At 45.7% G+C, this 21,183-nt stretch overlaps 2 protein-coding genes across 10 annotated transcripts in view; both read right to left on the reverse strand.

The window, feature by feature from the left end:
- On the reverse strand, positions 1–18,768 carry LOC116661680 (melanocortin-2 receptor accessory protein 2-like). The gene is given in 6 exon segments (XM_032474187.1): positions 1–474; positions 6,578–7,297; positions 10,350–10,509; positions 17,822–18,290; positions 18,293–18,367; positions 18,618–18,768. Coding segments are annotated over 3 exon segments (567 nt in total). The 3' UTR covers positions 1–474; positions 6,578–7,297; positions 10,350–10,509; positions 17,822–17,949.
- LOC116661708 overlaps positions 18,242–21,183 on the reverse strand; it is a 24,224-nt gene continuing 21,282 nt past the window's right edge. For 3 of the 9 annotated variants that reach the window (XM_032474215.1, XM_032474214.1, XM_032474213.1), the window contains exons 13-14: positions 19,774–19,886; positions 18,274–18,367 (exon numbers count right to left, since the gene is read on the reverse strand). In XM_032474215.1, the coding sequence (XP_032330106.1) occupies positions 19,875–19,886 (12 nt within the window). In that variant the 3' untranslated portion in view covers positions 18,274–18,367; positions 19,774–19,874. Of the gene's footprint in view, positions 18,376–19,773; positions 19,887–20,168; positions 20,359–21,183 lie in introns of those variants that run through there. The other 6 variants (XM_032474219.1, XM_032474221.1, XM_032474218.1 and 3 more) reach the window with 6 other exon arrangements.

Here is a 21,183-nt window from a genome sequence, read left to right on the forward strand (position 1 = left end):
GAGGTTTAATGCGCTGCTGTATTTTGATGCCGAGAGCCATGCCTGGTACACGAGGTTCTGGGTAAACAATGGTGACAGTGTCAACCACTATGGGCTAAGCACACAACCAGCTACTCCGCCAAATCCCAAGGACACACTTCAAAAGGCAAAAACAAGCTGGCATTCTCTGGTGGGTCTGCAGACTCAGAGCCAAGCAGTTGCTGAGCAAACATGTCACCAGTGCCTCCTGTGACAAAAGAGGAGGCACTGGCCAGGGGGCTGGGGCAGGGCTCCAGGCTTCCACTGCTCACCCACCATTCTGTCCAGGGGGAGAAGGTGGTCCCTGCTTACGTTGCACCGATGTACCGACATTGACTGACGCCTGGGGACTCAGCAGGAGGTGACAGGTGACGGGAATGGAGCCAGCCTGGGAGTGGCACGGTGCTGGCATCTGTGTCCTCAGCTTTGCCCAGGCCACTACATCTGCCAGCTCATCTACAAGAAGCAGAAGGGGAGAAAGCCGTGTAGATCACGGGGCCCTGCGAGGACAAGTACAGGTCATGGCCACGACATGCCTCGCCCCTTCCTTAAGCCATAGAGGTATGTCCGGGGAGGAAGTGAAAATTCATCCAGAGCCCGCCAGGCACCACAAGCAGGTGGGACTCGGGTCCCCTGTGCCTGTCACTCACAGGACTGGTCTGGACTTTCTTTTTATCAATTCTCTGGCATCTTCTCCTCCAACTTACCAACAACCAGAAAGTAGAATCTGATTTTAGACTCACAGAGAATCGCAGAAAACCTCCTCCACATCAGGCCCGGCAGCACGTGCCAGGCCCTCCGACCGTCACCTGTGGGACCGCCATGAGCCCTCTCCAGACTCAAGGCCCGAGGCCGTAGGCCGGGGGGACACAGATTCCCACAATCTCCCCAGCAAAGGGGGACCACCTCTCGGCAAAGGCATCTCACCCTCTTCTGCCCGAGGGACATCTCGATAGATACACAGGGAAACAGAGCAGAAGGTGGGGGGGTAGGCAGCCCAGAAGAGCTCGTCTGCACTTCCAAGGCAAAGTGGGTCCGTTGACCTAATCACAGGGACAAAGTGAGGACGAATCTTTCCCTGCTGTGCCCCATACTCCGTGACACGCCTTTCCCTGCGTAAGGAGCTCATTTGGAAGCCCCTGGCAGTGTTTCTGTTGTCCTAAATTGGCATGGTGGTTGTCAGGCAGGGAGAGAGGGCCTGAGCCGTGCAGGTGCTGGACCTGGGAGGCAGGAGACACTGGCTCCACCCCCAGCTCAACCAGCACCTCATTCTGCATCTCAGGATTCAGCATGACATCTATAAGCAAAGGGATGAGACTGTCCCAGGACAGGCTGTCCAACAGGAATGAAATGACAGCCATGTAAAGAAAGTTTCCCAGTTGCCACATTTAAAAATGTAACCCCCCCAAAAAAAACCCTAGAAACTGATTTTAAGAACATATCTTACTTATTCTACAGTATGTAAAATACTATCATTTTGACATGTAATCAATAAAGAAAGTAACAAGATAGTTTACATTCTTTTTACTAGACAAGTCTCAGCGTCTGATGTGCATTTGACCTAGAGCACATCTCAGCTCAGAGCAGCCTCCTCCCCAGCTCTCCTAGCATCAGTGGCTTTGGCTACTCTATTGGACAGCAACTCCAGGGGTCACACCAGGGGAATTGGCTGAAAAGCGGGAGTAAGTGTCCATAATAACCCTAAAAGAATCTCTCTGAAACAAAGGCGGATTCACTTTTAAACGTCTGAAAACCGGCGGGTTGCACCTCCCTCACGCCTTGGCTACAAGACAGCCCTCCTCCTTGCTGATCCCTTTCTGGATGTAGGGAAGCAACCCTTCACACAGCCAGGGTGGCCGGGCATCCAGGTAGACTTTCCTGCTCTCTGTGTCCAGTCCCACGAAGTCCTCCTTCTCAAACAGGATGTAGAGCAGGAGGATCTTGTCCCCAGACTTGTCGGATGCACCGTCCAGCCACTTGGACTTGAGCATGATGAAGAGAGACTCAGTGAAGTCCTCGATCCTCTTCTCCACCACCCTGCAGTCCTCGTAAATTGAAGGCCACGTCGGTGCGCGGCTGCTCGGCCACCTCCCCATGCAGCACAAAGACAAAGAGCCGAGAGTCATAGAGCGTGGTGCCATACAGCTCCTCTGCACGTGGAGCTTCTCGAAGGTCTTGGCCAAGAGGCAGTCGGTAATGGTGACAAGGCCCACGACCTTGCGGTGGGTCTGGAAGTCGCTCCACCCATTCTCGGGCGCATAGTGGTGACTGTAGTGGATACAGAGTGCCCACTGCGAGCCGCACGGGCTGATCTGCCTCACCAAGGAGATTCGCTTATAGATGCAAAAGAAATTCTCCTCTGAGATGATCCCCACGGGTTGGACCACCACGGGGAGAGTCTGGTGGTCCTCAGCACACTGCACGTAGTCAGGGATGTTCATGTTGCAGGCCCTGACGAGAGGGAAGAGGAGACCGAGGTACATACTGTGCTGCGGGCTGCGGGCCTCACTGGGTTGCGGTGACCTGGTGTGTACCAGTCAGAAGGCAGGGGAAGCCCAAGCAAAGCCGGGGGTACAGTTTGTCCTCAGCGTCTGCACATGGCTACCGCAGCTCGGATCACATTACGCAGCTTTTGGTCTAGGCTTCCGCCCTCTGCAGAAAAGGGTCATTTCTTGTTTTCTGTTTCCAAGCACCTAGCCAGGCCCTGATGCAAAGTCAGTGCTCAAAACTGCTGAATAAAGGAATGAATAAAGGAACTGCTTCCACACCCCTCAGCAGGATATAATGCAAAGAAACACAGTAGGATCAAAAGACCTGGATTTCAACTCCAATTTATTTGAACTCCTAAGCTGCAGAATACTTGATAAGAAAACTTGCTTTGGGGAGGAGGGTACAGTTCAGTGGTAGAGCACATGCTTAGCATGTATGAGGTCCTGGGTTGAATCCTCAGTACCTCATTTTAAAAAAAATGAAACAAATAAATAAACCTATTTACCCCCCTCAAAAAATATTTTTTGAATTCCAAATTCAAGAAAAAAAAAAACACCTTGCAATTGACACAACATTGTAAACATGAGTATACTTCAATTAAAAAAAAATCCTTGCCTTACAAGAATATATCTGGATTATGGAAGTTTACAAATGTAAAATGCCTAGGGTACCACCTGCATAAGAAGAAGGAACTGTACAAATTTACTATCCCTCATTTATGAGCTATATTTCCTTTGGGGGGTTTATAACCTCTCAGAGCTAATTTTCTCAGATTAAAAAAAAGAAGGAAACATTACCGGATTCTCCATACTGCTGAAGAATCAGATAAACCTATGATAGCATCTGACCCACAGAGTTTACTCAATAAATGCTTGTTGAATGAATGAATAAACAAGCAAAGTGAATGCTGCTCCCTGCCACAGAGCATCATGATGGTACTGCCTGGAAATCCCAAGCCCACGTTTCACCCGACTCTACACTAACCATGGGTGACCTGGGCAGGCCTGTGTGCTCCTCTTAACCCCAGTTTAATCATGAATAGAAATGAGGGCAATAACACAAACCTCAAAGGGTTAGTGAGTCATTACTGAATTGTATCCCAACTTTGCAAGATGGAACCTTTAAAGAAATTGGGCAAAAGGTCCGTAGGCCCTCTCCATATTATCTCTTACAACTACATGGGAATCTACATTATATCTCAAAATAAAAAGTCTAATTTATTAAAGAGGCTATTGAGGTTAAATGAGCTCACTGTCTCAAATAAGGAACACACAGTACAAATAGGTCAATGCCCAGCCCATGAGATACACTCAGTAAACATTCCCACTGAGCCCACTGGTCCCTCCAACTTCAGAGCACGATGATGTGTCCTCATGGCCAGAGGCCCCTGCACCTGAAACTAACAAAGCTAATGGTCCCCACTTTCAAGAGCCCCTGCCACCACCGTAGGTCTAATTTTGTACTTGTAATTTTTTTCTTTTTATTAAATAGAAAAACGTAATTGCATAGCCTTCAGGTCACCAAAACCTGACTACAGAGATCATGATGGCAGCCCTTCTTCGTGAAACAATAAAATGAAAAGCCATTTCCACAAGATCTCTGTGTAAATCTACTAGGGAACTTCATCCTGGACTGAGAGGAAGAGGACTGGGGAGGAGGGGGCAATCTGCGGCACACAGACCCATGGGCCACCTGTCCCACGATGGACTTTAGACCCAACACTCACCCTCAAGGAACTTCAAAATAGACACAGACAGAGTGCTGTGGACAAGATTTTTTTTTTTTTAAAGAAATCCCTGATTCTCTCGCAGGTTTTGTTTCTACCGAGAAACAAATGTCTTATGTGTATAATGTTTCACAAAAGACTTAAATTATTATCACCCCAACTTGACGCATTAAGAAACTGAGGGAGAGAGGTTTATCACATTGTGCAAGATTAGAGAGAGGCAAAAAAAAAAAAAAAAGATTAGAGAGAGGCCACGTCGGACACTGTATTTAAACCCAAGCCCCTGTTCCAGTGCTCACACTAGAAAGTGGGATATACTGCCCCTTTCCTGCCCTCTCCCTGCAATAAATGTCTGAAGAGTCTTTTCTGTGCCACCTGGAATCACAATCACTTCAATTTTCCACAAAGAGCTATGTCACTCCTTGGAGGATGTGTCAAAATCTATATGTTGAATGGGAGGAGAGATTTGTATTTTCTGTTTCTCAAAGGAAACATGGCTTAAAAGAAACTGAAAAGCACTTTTCTAGTCTAAGTCTTCATTGTGCAGAGAAGGAAACGGAGGCTCAGAAGAGATGAGGAAAGGGCCTTATTAACAAATATTGCCTCAGCGCAGCACCAAGCCAGCCTTGGGCACTTCTGGGGGAGGATCTGGAAGGCCCAGGAGAATGAGTCTTAGAAAACGGAAAGAGAAGAAGCATACAAGGCCCCGTCTCTACACCACCATACCATGAAGTTCCACCAAATTACCCAGTATGGGTGCAGCCAACATTAAGGTGGGCTAAACAGGTTATAGAAACCTGGAAGTCTCAACCATAGTGGAAATTCCAACATTTACTATGTTTTTTTTCCCAGTTCAAGCATCAGCTCAGTGGGCACTCTGTACCAGGCACTACACGAGGCCTGGAGTTCTCCCAAATACACAACTCTTATATCACGTGTGCAAACCACACACAGGCCCACCAGAAGGAAAATGCCCACAGATAAGGTGGAATTACTGAAACTGAAAGCAGCCAACCAGCATATATTACTAGCAAAAACGGTGCTGCTAGAAATAGACTCATGGACATAGAAAGCAAACTGTGGTTAGCAGGCAGGAAAAGGGGGATTAACAGATACACATTAATAAATATAAAATAAATGACAAGGACCTACTATATAGCACAGGGAACTATATTCAATTTCTTGTAATGAGTTGTACTAAAAACAATCTAAAACATATGTAGATACATATGCATATGTTTATAACTGAATCTCTGCTGTACATCTGAAACTAACATTCTAAATTGACTACACTTCAATAAAAAATAATTTTAAAAAATAAGTAAAAATAAAAGCAACGCCATTTAGAAAAAATAAAAGAATACTCTGATCCCCTTAGCTGTAGGTGCTGGAGAATTCTGGTTACAAACACCAAGTCCACTGGATCACTCCAGCACTGGCTGTCACTCTTTCTGACCATCAGAGAGTCACTTGGCTTCAGTGAGTTTATTTTCTCTTCTGTGAAAGGCTTCAGTTGCAACTAACGATGTATAGAATCTCATCATTCACAAACCCAACAATTAATGAGGACTTCCCATGGGCCAGGCTCTGGAAATATGAAAATATAGGGTCCGAGATATATTCATGGGTAGAAGAAATTTATGCCATAAAGACATTAATTCTTCTTGCTTTGATAGACAGATTCAATACAATTCTGTTTAGATTTCCTACCAGATTTTTTATGGGTAACAAGATAATTTATGGTCAGGAACAACCAAGAAACTTCTTTAGAACCAGCACTGGGAAGGGGTGGATAGGTCATTCATTTCCACTGGTCTTTCTGAAGTGATGAAAACGTTCTGGAATATTAATGGTTGCACCACTGTGAATATGCTAAAGCTGCTGAATTGTAGCATTTAAGTGGGTGGACTTCATGGTGTGTGAACAATATCACAATAAAGATGTTAAATGAAAAAATATTTCTTGACAATTATTTTTCCCTCTATACAACTAGTCTGCCCCACAATTTAAGAAGAACAAAAAAACCAAAACAAACCAAATTTTGCCAGGAGCTCTTTAGGACTGCAATGTCCCTGAGTCTCCAACGCCTCTGGTGGTGCTGTTCCTGTTAACACACCCTAGCTGGGCTGGGCTAGTTAGGGACTGTAACTATCTTTTTAAGATCGACGGTCACACGTTTCACCCTGGGAGAGGGAAGGATGGAGGATGTCACAGCCTCATGCCTTCAGCTCATTTTTAACTGAACCAAGCCTTGCTTTCAACACTGTAATCCCTCTCACTATAAAAACAGTGACATCATCAAGCACCGCCATCAAAACACGTGAAAGTGTTCAAGGTACTTACCTGGGGCAGAAACACTGAGGGAGGAGACGGAAGCTCGCTCAGCACTGACGCTCCCTTTTCCCGACTCCACCAGGAGAAGCTGGGGTTCACAGCCGGAGGCTCTCAGCCCGGGGAGCAGCGCCCACACCACTGAGCTGGTCCCCAGGGAGCGGGAAAGGGAGAGGAGGGCAGCCCCGGGGTCGCGGGGCAGGGAAAGCCGGGGGGGGGGACGCGGGCTGTAGCCCCGCTCGGAGGCCAGCCCCAGCCCCAGCCGCCCGCCCCCGTCCGGGTCCGCAGAACCCGCCCGCCCGGGACACAGCCCGCCCAGGGGCGGGGACGGGCCGGCGGCCGAGGAGAGGCAGCCCGGGAGGAGAGGACTCGCGGGCGGGAGAGGGGAAGGGGACGCCAGCCGCGGACTGAGGGGAGCCCGGCTGGGGCGAGAGGCGGCAGGTGCACACCTGGCCCTGGACAGCTGTGGCCGGGGCGCCGGGGCAGGAGCCAAAGTCCTACCGGGCGAAAGAGCTGAGAAGCCTTTGGGGCCGATCCCCGGCTCGGAGCTGCAGCTTCCAACCCTCGGTCCAGCTGGCACCGACTGCGCATGCGCAGGAGGGCCAGCGATCCTCTCTGGGTTCTGCGAGAGAAGGTGGGGAAGCGAGGGACGGAGAAGATGGGAGGAGGAGGGGAGAAGGGGAAAAGTGGAGGGAGAGACATGGACAGGAGGAGCAGAGAGAAGGCAGGGATCTGGAGGGTGGAGGAGAGTAGCAGAGATGGAGAGAAATAGTTTTAACTCTGGGGGCATCCTGAAGGAGGCAGCAGTCCTGCCTCTGCACACTTCTCTAACCCTTCAAGGCCCGCAGCTCATATTTTACCTCCCTGGTCCAGCCCTCCACCCAAGGCCTCTGCAGGACCCCTACGGGGATCACACCCGTTGCCCCCAAGCGGAGCTGGGTTTCCTTTTGCTCTGGGAACCAAGCACCCGCAGGTGTTGTCGCTCAGAACTACCTTGGAAAGAGTACATATTCCCCTTTTACACGCTGGGACACAGGCAGGCAAGATCTCTGCCTTACCTCCACTGTCCCAGGTGTTGTGCTGGCGGGGAGCGGGAGGTACAAGGTCAGATCCCAAAAGGAGCATACTGCCTGAGTGTTGGTGCATAGTCCCCATCCTTCCTGGGTAAACCACACCCCACCCTCGGGGAACCATCAAGGGCACACAGTATGTCCCTGGGTGTGGGATAGCTGCCCTCAATTCCAGTGCCCAGCTTGCTAGGAAGATAGGAGTGTTACTGAGTCCAAATTCATTCTCCTTAGTGCAGGACAGGCCAGTAAGTTGGGAGACCAGGTGTTGGGGCATGGAATAGCAACTTTCTGTAGACCTAGATGGCAAACTAATGTCCTGGAAAACCATCTCCCCAAGTCAGAATTCAGGCTCCTTTCCTACGAGCTTGGTTTTTGCAATCTTCTTGATGTAGTAATTCTTTGTTGTTAGAATCCTTTGTTCTTGCAGCTATCTGCCTGGGTCAGATCCCTGTAAACCTCCAACAAAACAAACGTTATTTTCTATTATGTAACTTGTTATCTTTATATGAATGGAAAAGTGTTAAATATCCTTAAAGGTCAGAGCATTCAAAATAGGCTCTCCTGTATATTTTAGGCTCTAGGCAACATTGTTTTACAAGCAAGATGAAGCCTAGGAGACAGAGCACAGGGTTAAGTCAAAGGAACAGATCTAATATGGAGTCAGATTTGTTCTTTTCTATTACCAGGGCAGAAGACACTTGAGGATTTAAATCCCTTTAAGTTAAAAATAAGTAATACTTTAAAGGAATTTACATACATAGGTCGGAATGTGCATAGCATATCTGGAAAACACACAAAGGATTGTAAACAGTGGCATCTCCAGGGAGGGCTGAAAGAAGAGAGGATGAGGGAAAACTTCTTTCACTTGTGTATTTTTGTGCTCTGTTTGAAATTTTTTAACCACATGCATGTATTTCTTTTTCAGTTAAAAAAATGTGTAATGGAGCAAAGGAGTAGCAAGCTCAGCAAATACAGCAGCCATGGAATCACTGAGCCATCACTTTTGATTTCAGCCAGGAAGCATTTATTGACTCTCTCCTATGTGCCCAGTGCTGTTTTAAGACTTCTTTTATTTTTTTTTCATAAAATAATAAAGTGCTATTCCTCACCCCTGCCCATGGCTGGTGGAAAACCAACTGAGTTTTTATTGAGTTGTTTTCCAAGAAGTAGAGATCAGTTATAAACAGAACACATCTTCAGGGCAAAACAGGCGGAGTGGTTTTCCAGCAGGCCAGATAGCTATGAAGGGTTTTCAACAGAGGCACACAGAGGCTGAGAGAGAAAGCCTCCAGGACCCTACAAAAAGCTGCCCAAACTGCCTTCTCCATGGCACTACTGAAATAGGAAAGAAAAAATCTGACTCCATATTAGATCTGTTCCTTTGACTTTAACCCTGTGCCCTGTTTCCTAGGCTTAGTCTTGTTGGTTCTGCACCTTTTGTAAAACAATGTTGCCTAGAGCCTGAAATATACAGGAGACCCTATTCTCAAGGCTCTGACTTTGAAGGATATTAACACTTTTCTATTCACATAAAGATAACAAGTTACAGAATAGAAAACAACATTTGTTTGTTGGAGGTTTACACGGATGTGACCCAGGTGAAGAGCTGCAAGAACAAAGGATTCTAACAACAAAGAATTCATACACCAAGTTTGCAACAACCAAGCATTCCCACTTCCCATTTTTAATATAAGAAGAGCCTGAAATCTGACTTGGGGTGATGGTTCCCCAGGACATTATTCTACCATTTCTCAGCTGGCTTTCCAAATTAAAGTCGCTATTTCTTGCCCCAAAACCTGGTCTCCTGATTTATTGGCCTGTAATGCACGAGCAGAACAAGCCTGGACTCGGAAACACAGACATTGAAAGTACCCATTTGGTATATTAAATGACCTGCTTCTACTCATCTTCCTGACGTTTTATTCTCTTGACCACTCCTGCTATGTTTATGAAAAACCTGTCATGTGGACACATTTCCACCTCTAGCCACTACCCTTCCAGGTAAGAACTGATGCCAAGAAGGCAATGGAAGTTGCTAGAAGGTATTACCTGGACAAAATAGAGCAGAAGTGGGTTCTGGCTGATGTTCAGGAGCAGGCTGGAACACCTGACAAGATGTTATAAGTACGGATAGACAGCTGGGCACCAAAGGAGAAGCTTCTAAACTTCCATGAGGGACTTGTTGGATAGGAAGGAAAAGTCCCAGACTATAGCTCGGATCCCACCACGAGCTTCCTGGGCGAGTCTGGGCAAGTAATTTAAAATCTCTAGGCCCGTGCTGTCCAACATGGGAGCCACCAGCAACATGCAGGATTATGAAGTTATTCTGTAGCCAGACAGAATTATAAAAAGACATTTTATTGCAAAGGCCCAGCAGGTATAATATTTAAAAACGTTATTGGTTATCTTGACCTAACGAGTTATTTTTGTATGTGTAGGTTTCTGTGGTTTGTAAGGCCTGTGACTAATGATTCCGTTACAGTGAAGTATTTTGAAATTATAAGTTACTGGACACAGTACCCTCATATCACAGTTGAAAAAAACTGATCCACATAAGCAAGGTGATCTGACTTATTAGTTATGAGCAGGGGCTCTGGGGCCAGCCTGCCTGAGTATAAATTCTCACTCTGCCTCCAGGGGGTTCTGTGTGAATCTTGGACAAATTATTGTTGTTTTTGTTGTCGTTGTTATTATTTGTGCCTCTTTTTCCTTACCTTTTAAGTAGCGAGGAATATGTAGACTCTATCTCCTACTGTGTTGGCAGGATTAAATGAGTAAACGTCTGTGCTGCCCACTTCCCTGGGTTTCAGCATTCTCCAGGCAATCAGTGCCAAACTCAGAGGCATTCTCCACTGTCTTCGTCAGTCTGGGATGCTGTAACAAATTACCGTGGGTCGGGTGGCTTAAACAACCAGCATATTCCTTATGGTTTGGAGGCTGAGACTTTCAAGGTCAATGTATCCTTGAGAGGATTGCCAGCTCGAAGATGGCTGTCTTCCCAATATCTTCATATCCCAGAGAGCAGAGAGAAGCAAGCACTCTGGGGGCTTGTATAAGAACACTAATCCCATTCATGAGGGCTCTACTCTCATGACCTCATTTTATCCTACTAATCACCTCCCAAAGGCCCCACCTCCCAATACCATCACCCTGGGAGATGGGGTTTCGACATATGGATTTTGAGGGGATGCAAACATTCAGTCCACACATCGGCTAAGTCTCCCCAACATGCAGTCATCAAACCTGTAGCTAATTTCAAAGTAATATTTATGTCTCTCTGCCCATTTCCATTCCTACATCCACTATCACTGAAGCCCTGTTACATTTTATTCCTTATTTTTCTGGTAGAGATTTAATTGATTCCTCTAACTCCAATGCTCCCCTCGCTCCAGTCTGCTTAACAGCCCTGCCAGGTAGGTCTTCCTTAAAACACCTTCCCACTTCACCTGGTTGTTTTTTAGTTGTAAATGTCAGAATCCTCTCCACACCCCATCCTATACCTTTAATCCGTTACACTACGGCTCACTATGTTATTTTCCTCTTACCAATGTAAGAAATTTCCATAAGCTTAAGAGCTTAAACCAGCACAGATTTATCAGCTTATGGCTGTGGAGGTCAGAGATCCAACACAGTTCTCATTGGGCTAAATTCAAGGTAGCAGCAGGGTTCCTTCCTTCTAGAGGGTCTAGAAGAGAATGTTTCCTTGTTGTTGTTGTTTTTTTCCAGTTTCCAGAGGTCACCCACCTTCCTTAGCTTGTGCCCCACGACTTCCTCCATTTTCATGGTCAGCAGCCTTTCTGAACATTGCTCTATGGCTACACCTCCCTCTGATTTTAAACTCAGCTGGGAAATGTCCTCCATTTCAAGGACCCCTGTGATTACATTCGGCCCACCTGGACAATCCAGGCTACTCACCCTATTGTCTCATCTCAGGATCCCCTTGTCCCATCCCATTCAGGCATTATGAATGTGGCTGTGACACTCACCTTGTGTAACATTTCCTCTCATGAGCATTTTATGGTTCAAGGCACATATGAATGACTTTTTGTTTTTCTTCCTTAGCCTTTCTACATTCAGTATGTCTGGTGAGATTATATGAATCCTTTTTATTTGTCCCCCTGCACTAATCTTTAATAATGTATCATGGGTTTAAAATGCTAACTGATAGACAATTTAGAAGACAGAAATCCTCTAAGATTTTTGTCCTAAAATATCTGTCATGCATTTTGCCATGTACAGTAACATGTCACAGGTGGCTACCCTGTGGCCGGGGAGGGACATGATTCTGCCATCACACTCCCCTCATTCTCACCAATGTGCTGATCACCTAACCAAGGACCTATGCTCCCCGCTTCGCTCACTTCCTCCTCCTTTCCATTGACTACCCTGTTCCCATCGCTTCCTTCATTCAGCACATCAGGATTTCATGACCACATTCTTCTCTAAATGGAATGGGTATCTTGAATCTAATGTCTGACAACTGTTCTTACTGTATATGCACACACTGACCTGCACATAACCCCGTCCAGCTCTTTATTTTCCTAGAATCTCCCAGAGGAATCAGTTCCATGATGATGGTGATGATGATGATGATACTGACAATGATGACAGGGACCTCTCAAGGATTCTGATAAAGAGGGAATCAATAAAGGGAGGGAATCATTGCAAAATTGCCCCAGAGACAGGCTTAAAAGTAAATAACTGCTATAGTGTTTAATGAAATTGACTAATATTTAACTATTTTTAAAACTTTATATCACTGAATTTAAAATTTTAACGGGAATTCTCATTCACCAGTAACCAAGATTCAACTCTAGGACCAAAGTCTAAGGATTTCAATCTTCTAACAAATTGTCCACTAGCCTTTTAAACACGTGATCCTTTTAAAAAGCTTAGTGCTGGGCTGAAAATAAGCAGGATTCATATAATCTCACCAGACACAGTGAATGTGGAAAGACTAAGGAAGAAAAACAAAAAGCCATTCATAACGTCTTGAACTTCACGTTGCTCACAGGAGAAAATGTTAGCCAAGGTGAGCGTCACATCAACATGACGCCTGAGTGGGATGGGGAAGCTGATCTTCCTCATCAGACATTTATCCTGATTTGTTAGATGCCAACACAGTTTCCTCATTGGATTTGCTTCTAACAAGTATGGAAGAATTTACGTTCTACCAAAAGCAGTCTAAACATTTTCCCCTGCTGTCAGGTCTCTGGACTGAATGTCCCCACAAGAAGGACATGAATATGTTTCATAGGGAATTCTTCCTGAGAAGCAACAGGATTTTCGAGGGCAGAACTGCAGGCCCCCCATGGAGGGCTGGAGGAGGGCTAGAGGGGGCACTGGAAAAACAGCAGGAGTGAGTTCAGATACTACCGCTCAGGTCGCCAAAGACAGCATTGCTATCTCTGAGGATATGACATTCTCCCAAAAGTTCCATGAGTGAAGGTACCTGTGAACACTAAGCAGGTTGTTAAGAAACAGCAGCACATAATTTGCGTCACAGCTCAATTACAGTATGTTTTGATATTTGGAAAATAATTAGCCCATTTTCCTTTGAAACTGCAGCAGTAGCAATAGAAATAAAAAAGGCTGAGCCGTCTTGGAGACAACAATCAATAAACAATTCTAAATCTGCAGGATTCCTTGACGATATGCAAGCAATGAGCTAGATGTGTGCTGCAGATACCTCTTACTGCAGGGCTCACTCCTGCAAAGCATAGAACTAGTTTTCTCAGCAGACAGAGGGAACCAAGTCAAGATTCCAAATCTTGAGAGATTTACTATATGGCAGGAAAGATCACACAAGTACATCCAGCCAAATATGAATAAATGTAATCAAATATTATCAAATGTGATTGGAGCACAGATGAAACAGAAATTCCTTTCACCTGGGATCTAGAGAGACTTCTTCAGAAAATGTGGCTTTGGAGATGGCCAAAGACATGGGTGGAATTTTGGCAGAACAGGATGTAAGGAATTTTAAAACTGATTCTAAAATTCATATAAAAATTCAAAGGATCCCAAATATCCAAAACAATTTTGAACAAGAAAAACAAAGTTGGAAGACTTGCACTATCTGATTTTCAGCCTTTTTTTTTTTTTTTAAACTACAGTAATCAGAAAGTATGGTGTTGGTGTAAAACAGGAAAATAGAATAATGGAGCAGAATAGAATGTTCAGAACTAAACCAACACTTATATAGACAATTGATTCTCAAAAAGGATGCAGTGGAGAAAGGATCTTTTCAACAAGTAGTGCTGGAAGAATTAGATAGTGATATGCAAAAAAAAAAAAAAAAATGAACTTTGATCCACACCTCACAAAATATACAAAAATTAAGTCACAATGGATCATAGATCTTAATAGGAAATCTAAAACTATAAAACAGCTAGGAGAAAAAGCATAGGCTTAAGCTTTATGACCTTGGGTTTGGCAAATATTTCTTTGCTATGACACCAAAAGTATAATCTATTTTAAAAAGAAACTGATAGAGTGAACTTTATCAAAATGAAGACTCTTCAAAGCTGTTCTAAACACTGCTAAGCAAATGAAAAGACAAGCCATAGACAGAAGCTATTTGCAGATCATATATCTGATAAAGGTCTCTCTTTGTATCTGATCCAGAATAAAGAGGTCTCAAAACTCAATAATAATGCAAACACCTGAATGAATGAATGAGGCCAGAAAACACACTTCAGTAAAGATATCCAGATGGATAATAAGCATATGAAAAGATGCTGATTAAAGATGCCATTAGTCATTAGAGAAATGCTTTTAAAAACCACAGTGAGATACTAGTACACATACATACAAGAATGAATACGATTAGAAAGACCGACCTTACAAAGTGCTGGTAAGGAAGTAGAGCAACCAGAGCTGATACACACCACAAGGAATTTACAATAGTACAACCATTTTGGAAAAGTCTTTAACAGTTTCTTTAAAAAAGGTAAATACCTATCTACCATATAACCCAGATATTCCTCATCTGGTGCTTTAGAAAAGAAAAGCATATGTCCATATAAAGACTTGTAACCAAATATTCACTGCAATTTTATTTATAATAGCTCAAGTTGTAAATAACCCATGCATCCATCAAGAAGTAAATGGAGAAACAAATGATGGTCTATCCAAACACTGCTCACAACAAACTATTCAGTAAAAACTCAGCACTAAACAATACTCTGCTATAAGAAAAATAAGCTATTAATACAGCAACACAGATGACTCTCAAAATAATTACACTGAATGAAAGAAGTCAGACAACATAGAGTAGATACTGCATTAATCCATTCATACAAGGATCTTGAAAATGCAGACCAATATGTTGTGATGGAAAGCAGATCAATGGTTTCCAGGGGAAGAGATGGGGAGGGAGGGAGGGACAACAAATGGCAGGAGAGAAGCTTTGTGGGTGATGGGTATGTTCACTCTCTTGAATGTGGTCATGGTTTCTTGGGGATATACTTATGTCAAAACGTATTAGCTGTACACTTTATACGTGTGAAAATTACTTTGCCAAGTATACCTCAAAGCTGTTTTAAGAAAAAAGGCACTTCAGTCCTGATCCACCTCAGCGCCTGATTGGAGCGACATGATCAGTCCCTCACCCTGTTTGCCTAACAGGAAGGTAGAAAACCTCTCACGGAAAATAACATATGGATTTTTCATTTGCAATGTCTGCCATGTAATAAAGAATTTCAAGACATGCAACATGTCAAGACTATATAACGGATAATATGAGAATAAGAAACATTAGACAAAGGATGCAAACCCCCAGGTGATGTAGGCATCAGAGTTACCAATAAAGGCTATAAAATACTTTTAATATATTCAAGAAAATAAGGAAATTATGGGAGAATAGACAACAGGGTAAAGACTTTCACCAGAGAAATATACTGGAATGTATTTTTAAGAGAAATCAAACAGATACTCTAGAACTGAAGCTTTCAGCTCTGGAAACAGGTAAACAGAGCTAATTAGGATCCCTTTTAAGTAAAACTTTCAGTAATGCCGGGTAAAATACAACAACAAATGTAACACAGAGCTAACTATGGAAAGAGAAGTTCCCAGGTGACAATACAAAGAGGACACTTAAAGCCCAGAGTGGTAATCTTGTGAGCTGATGCCACCACACCCTGGAGGGAAGGGGTTTTAATCTGCACATAAATAGAGATACAATGTCCATTTAGGAAAAAGGGTCCATACCAGATGTAGAAGACTCTTCCTTTATATCTATATAGTCAGAGACAGAGATGTAAAGTGGCAGCAGAGGTCACAGTGACACAGGGCCCTGGGCCAAGGAGTGTGAACACCTCTGCAAGCTGGGAAAGGTAGGAAGACGAATCCCTCCCTAGAGCCTCGGTGTGGAACGTAGCCTTGGCCACACGTTGGTTTTAGCCCACTGACAATGACTTTGCACTTCTGCACAATAGAACAGTGAGATGATGAATGTGTATTGCTTTAAGCCACTGAGTCTGTGGTCCTTTGTTACAACAGCAAAAGGAAAGAAACTCAGGAACCAACATGAACATGAACCCCAAGCTGCCTGCTGTGCTGGCAGAAGTTCTTTGTCTCTGAACCTGGGGGAGTCTCCTGTCTTCTGGCAGCATCCACAAACTACCTCATGCTAACTTGACAGCTTGCAGAGGGTTAAATCTTAACCCTGCACAGTTCTTGATATTTAGTTAATAAAAATGATGGTGTCATCATGGGTATTTTTCCATCTTTTAAATACCCTTCAGTCTTCTAATAAAGCTACCTCTAATTGAGAGACAGTGTAAATAGTTTTCAATCTTCATAATAAATAACTGTGGTTTTATTTGGTTACTTAAATTATGAGTAATAATATTCACATTAGTAAAAGTTATTAAAATCAACATTGTTTAATGAAAATATCATTTCTTTTTGCATGAACATGTATTAACTACAATAAATGTTCCATGCTTTGTTCTACGATTTACTGTTAGAGCCTTAAAGAATAATATTTTCCTCAAAAGATATTATGGCAAAGGGATTTCTTTTGGTGGAACAGTTCCTACATCAAATCTGGTGCATGGCTCAGGCCACTGGGAACCTAGAGATGATAGATATTAGGAGGCATTATAAACACAAAATGATTTTTAAAGGAATTAAACAACTGGATGTGTGAAAACAAAGAATCTGAGAATATTCTAGTGAAATAAATGTATTTTTCAGCTTAAGCAAGACACTGGGTGAATAAATCTAAAATGAAAAAACCACCCAGAGATCAGCAGTGAGTCATGCATGCAGTGTGACTGATCAAAACCAAGTTGTTTCCAAACCAGTGTGCAGGCTTGATGCCTTCATGAATCAAGTCTGTGTGGCACCAGGCCATCTCGAATACATGTTGATGAGGTATTTATAAGCCCTTCACCATCCCAGCACAAAGCCCACACATGAGCCACAAGACCATCACCTACACATCTGCAAAAGACACAGCATGGTGAATAGCACTTTTCTTGTTCAGTAGCCGGTGGCAGGGCACTGTGAGCAGACAGAGATACAGGGACACAGAGACACAGAGGCACTTCCCCTCACTCAGCTGATAACCTTCCGTGCATTCCTGGGGACAGGATTGTCATAAAATGCACCATGGATTGATCCTCCTCCTAGGAAAGGAACGGTAGGTCTGTCCTCAGGTTGGAGCAAGGGTGGCCGGAGGATCTCAGAAGAGCTGTTTCAGCACAACCAATAGAAATGTCGGCCACCGTGACCACGAGAGACAGGTCTCCTGCCATCCCGGTAGGCACTTGGGCTCCTGACAAAAGCTGGGCTCAGTAAAGGCTTGAGTAGAAGGCACAGACCTGAGGGATGCCCCAGCAAGAGACAGGAGGTAGGGCCTGGTTTATACTGCTCTGGGTGTATCCCAGCCTCATCCGAATACGAAATCAGAAATTTGCAAAACAGCAGAGCTGGGATGGATCATCTACTCCAGACTCCTCACCTTACAGTTTAAAGGGTGGCAGCCCTGGGAGGCAAAGCAACGTGCTAAAGGCAGAGCGTGGAAGTGGCAGCGCCAGATGAAAAGCACCATGGCAACCCCCGTTCAAGGCCGCTGACACTGAGGACGGGGCCAAGGTTTCCAACGAGGAGAATGAGACAGTGTAAATACTTTGTTCCCCCCAAAACCCCAAATGTTTACTAAGGCACAAAAACTCACCTTAACTAGCTCTCTTCTGAGGGGGCTCTCTTCTGTCTCCGTCTTTCTGTCTGTCTCCATTTCTCTCTCTCAGACACAAACACATACAATTTTGTGAAAGGGGACTTCCTGCCATACAAAGACAGACTTCACATCTTCAGAGAAACACTTGACAAAGCACATTTCCAATTCAAGTCTTTGTGTGAGGTCTGGGCAACTGGCTTATTTTCTAGAACAATAGGTGGTTCCAAAATCAGGAGATCATCTTCCCCAAAGGAAGAGTTCTGGTCCGTGTTGATGAAGCTGGGGGTGTCACATTTCATGAGCCCGTTCGGCTCCTCCTCTGGCCACCTGCTGCATCTGATGGCTTCCTGGAGCCGAACATCACTGTCAAGGGCTATGGTTGGGATACCAGCTTTGGCCTTGTCCAAGCGGTCCACTTCATTGACGTAGCAGTGAAAGAGGGACCTAGATTCGTCATTGTGCTGCCAGAGAACCCCTTGGGCACCAGCGGTCTTCCAAAGTCCGACACAAAGCTGTTCAGTCTGAATCTCTTCTCGGGAGACTCTGCATTGCAATAAAGAAAACCAAAATAAAAGATCGCTCACACTCTAGCTCGGTGACCTGAAGACTTATAGTTTTTGATATCTGCTGAGAGCAAATCCCTGCACAGAGCATGCTGACAAGCACTGGAAGTGAGAGACATCACTTTCGAACACATACAATTACACCCAAGGCAAAAGTCTCGTGAGGGCCCTTGGACCATCCTGAAAAGACATCGCTCCCTGAGAATCCTCAATACTGGTGCATCGCACACCAGTGTTTCTCAGTGGGACACTCAGATCATCTTCATCAGAATTAGTTAAAGTGCTTCTTAAAATGCAGAATTCTGGGGTGCACACCCTCAGAGTCTCCAGAAGTAGGGACCGGCAGTCTGTATTTTCATAGCCACCAAGATCACTAAACATGCTCAGGTTTAGCACCGCGGTCTACATCGGGTCACCTGAGCATCGACAATGCTGTCTCATGGGGTGGGGGGGTGCCATGTGTGTCAGTGTGCTGTCCTACCCACGTGTCTCCCCTGATTCTCAGAACTGACAGTGCAGTCCCATTGGGCAAGAAATACCACCATTTCACAATGCATACGCAGGGCGCCTGACTGACAGATACAATCAGTGCTAGGAAAGGGGACAAAACTCAGGTTCCTCATCGCTTGTTTCACTTACTGTGGGACAAATGATCAATTCAAGGGTAATAAATCAGTGTATGAGTGAATAACATGACTCTCGTTAGTCCCACGAGTGCCTGGAAGAGCGAGCCTGGGCACACTGAGAATCATAACAGCCCATCTACTTAATTGTCATCCTCCCCAGATTTATGTAAAGGTTACTTCCACCCAGGCAGTGACCCCTGAAGGGCAAGAATCATGTCTGAACACACTCTCAAATCCAGAACAGAACCTGACAACAATTAGGCTCTGGGGTCTGTGTTTAGCGAGTGTGGAATCTCAGTGATGCCAGCTCTTAGACCTTGCCTTCCCATCCCACCCCTCACGATATGGCCCTTATGACCAGCTCTCCCGGGGCTGGGGCCACGGAACCCATTTACAGGACTGGAAGAATCTGATCATGTAAACCATCCCCCAGATTATCATCAAGAGTCACCTGCATTTCAGGGATCAGTAATCCCAGAAGCTTTGCAGTTCAGGCAGGCTGAGGGATTTTTATATCAGCTCTGTCTTCTACTGTGACTGCCTGGGTGACATCAGACAAGGAATTCTCAAAAGCCTGAGCTTTTCCTTTCAGGAATAATCTAAATAACAAATCTCGTTGACCACTCAACAAGTGTGATGTGAAGATCAATGATTTACACAGGAGTACAACATTCACTAGGTCATGGATTTAGAATCAGAGAAAAATCATTTGAGAAAGATTGACAGAATGTAGCTTTAATGCAAATTTAAGTATTCTTACCTTTCAGTAAATCATCTTCTTCCCCAACTTATCACTTCACCCAAGTTTAAAAGATGTTTGAGAACAGGGATGAGTGTGCCAGCAATCTGGGACCCAATAACCTAAAATGTCACCTAGGAAAAAGAGGGGAGTAACACATTTTTAAAAAGCATGGTGAGGATGGCGGGGCCATCCCCCAACTCCAGACTAAGAAGCTCTAAGTAATAGATTTCCTGCCTGCCTGGGGCATCAGCTGATGTGAAAACCCACCCAGAAACCTCACTGTCCAGCAGCTCCTCCGTAACACAGGCTACACTTTCTCAGAATTAAGAATTGGGGCCAGTAACCACTTCGCTGAAGAATAAAGACAAAGAAGAAGAAGAGAGTTCTGCCCCTCCCCAGGGGAGAGCCCAGACCTTGGGCTGCATGCACTGAGCCCACCTCCCAGGAGAAGGATAAACTGGAGAAGGGCGTCCTGCGAAACTGGGGCAGCAAATGTTGAGATGGGAACAAATTGACCGGCTGGCCAGGGACAGCCCCCTCCGTCGCTGCCTTGGCGGCTGCCTCCGCCCCCTCAGCACATCCTGCCCACTTCCGGTGGTTAAGCTGTCAGGGAAACAGTGCTTTGCGACCTGGGGCAACAGAGGCTGCCCCCAGGCCAAGCTGCGGGGGAAATGGGATCTAAACCACCAGCTCCCAAGCGGCAAGCTCCATACCCCCGCCAACAACCCGCCGCCCCCGCAGCCTACAGCACCCCCGGGGCAATATGTCCTGGAGAAGGGTGACCCGGGAATGAGGGGCAGCAGAGGCCACCCCCACGTCAGGCCTCCAGAGAGATGGGAGCTTATCCTCCAGCCCGCCAGGGGCAGACCCCCCTCCTCTCCAACCCCTGATGTCACCGCGCCCACCTCCCAGGAGCAACCTGACCGGGTGTGGGGTTTCAGGCTAATCTTGGGCGGGAGAGGCCGTCCCCAGGCCAGGTCAGGGGAGAGGAGAAGAAGTGGCCCCATTAGGCGGGGCAGCCGGCCGTCGCAGCTGCCTCTGCCCCTCGACAGCATCGCGCCCGCCTCCCAGGAGCAAGCTGACCTGGAGACGGGCATCCGGCTTCTTGGGCAGCAGAGTACGCCCCCAGGTTTGGCCGTGGGGAAGAGGAGAGCAAATTGACAGGCTCCGCGCTGCAGGTCCTCTACCCCTGCCGTCGCCTCCCCCACACTTTAAAGGCACTTCCCAGGGCGCCCCTCCCCCAGCAGGCTAAATGGGACAGGTGTGTCTGGTGATCTGAGGCAGGAGAGGCCACTCCCACACCAGGCCATCGGGGAGACGGGAGCCAATCCACCAGCTCCCCAAGGCAGCCCCCTACCCCCACAGCAGCCACCGCTCCTGCCCCCTGACCTCACGGTGGCCGCCTCTAGGGAGCAGGCTGACCTGGAG

This window comes from Camelus ferus, chromosome 36 (assembly GCF_009834535.1).
Source record: "Camelus ferus isolate YT-003-E chromosome 36, BCGSAC_Cfer_1.0, whole genome shotgun sequence".
Taxonomy (NCBI): Eukaryota; Metazoa; Chordata; class Mammalia; order Artiodactyla; family Camelidae; genus Camelus; species Camelus ferus.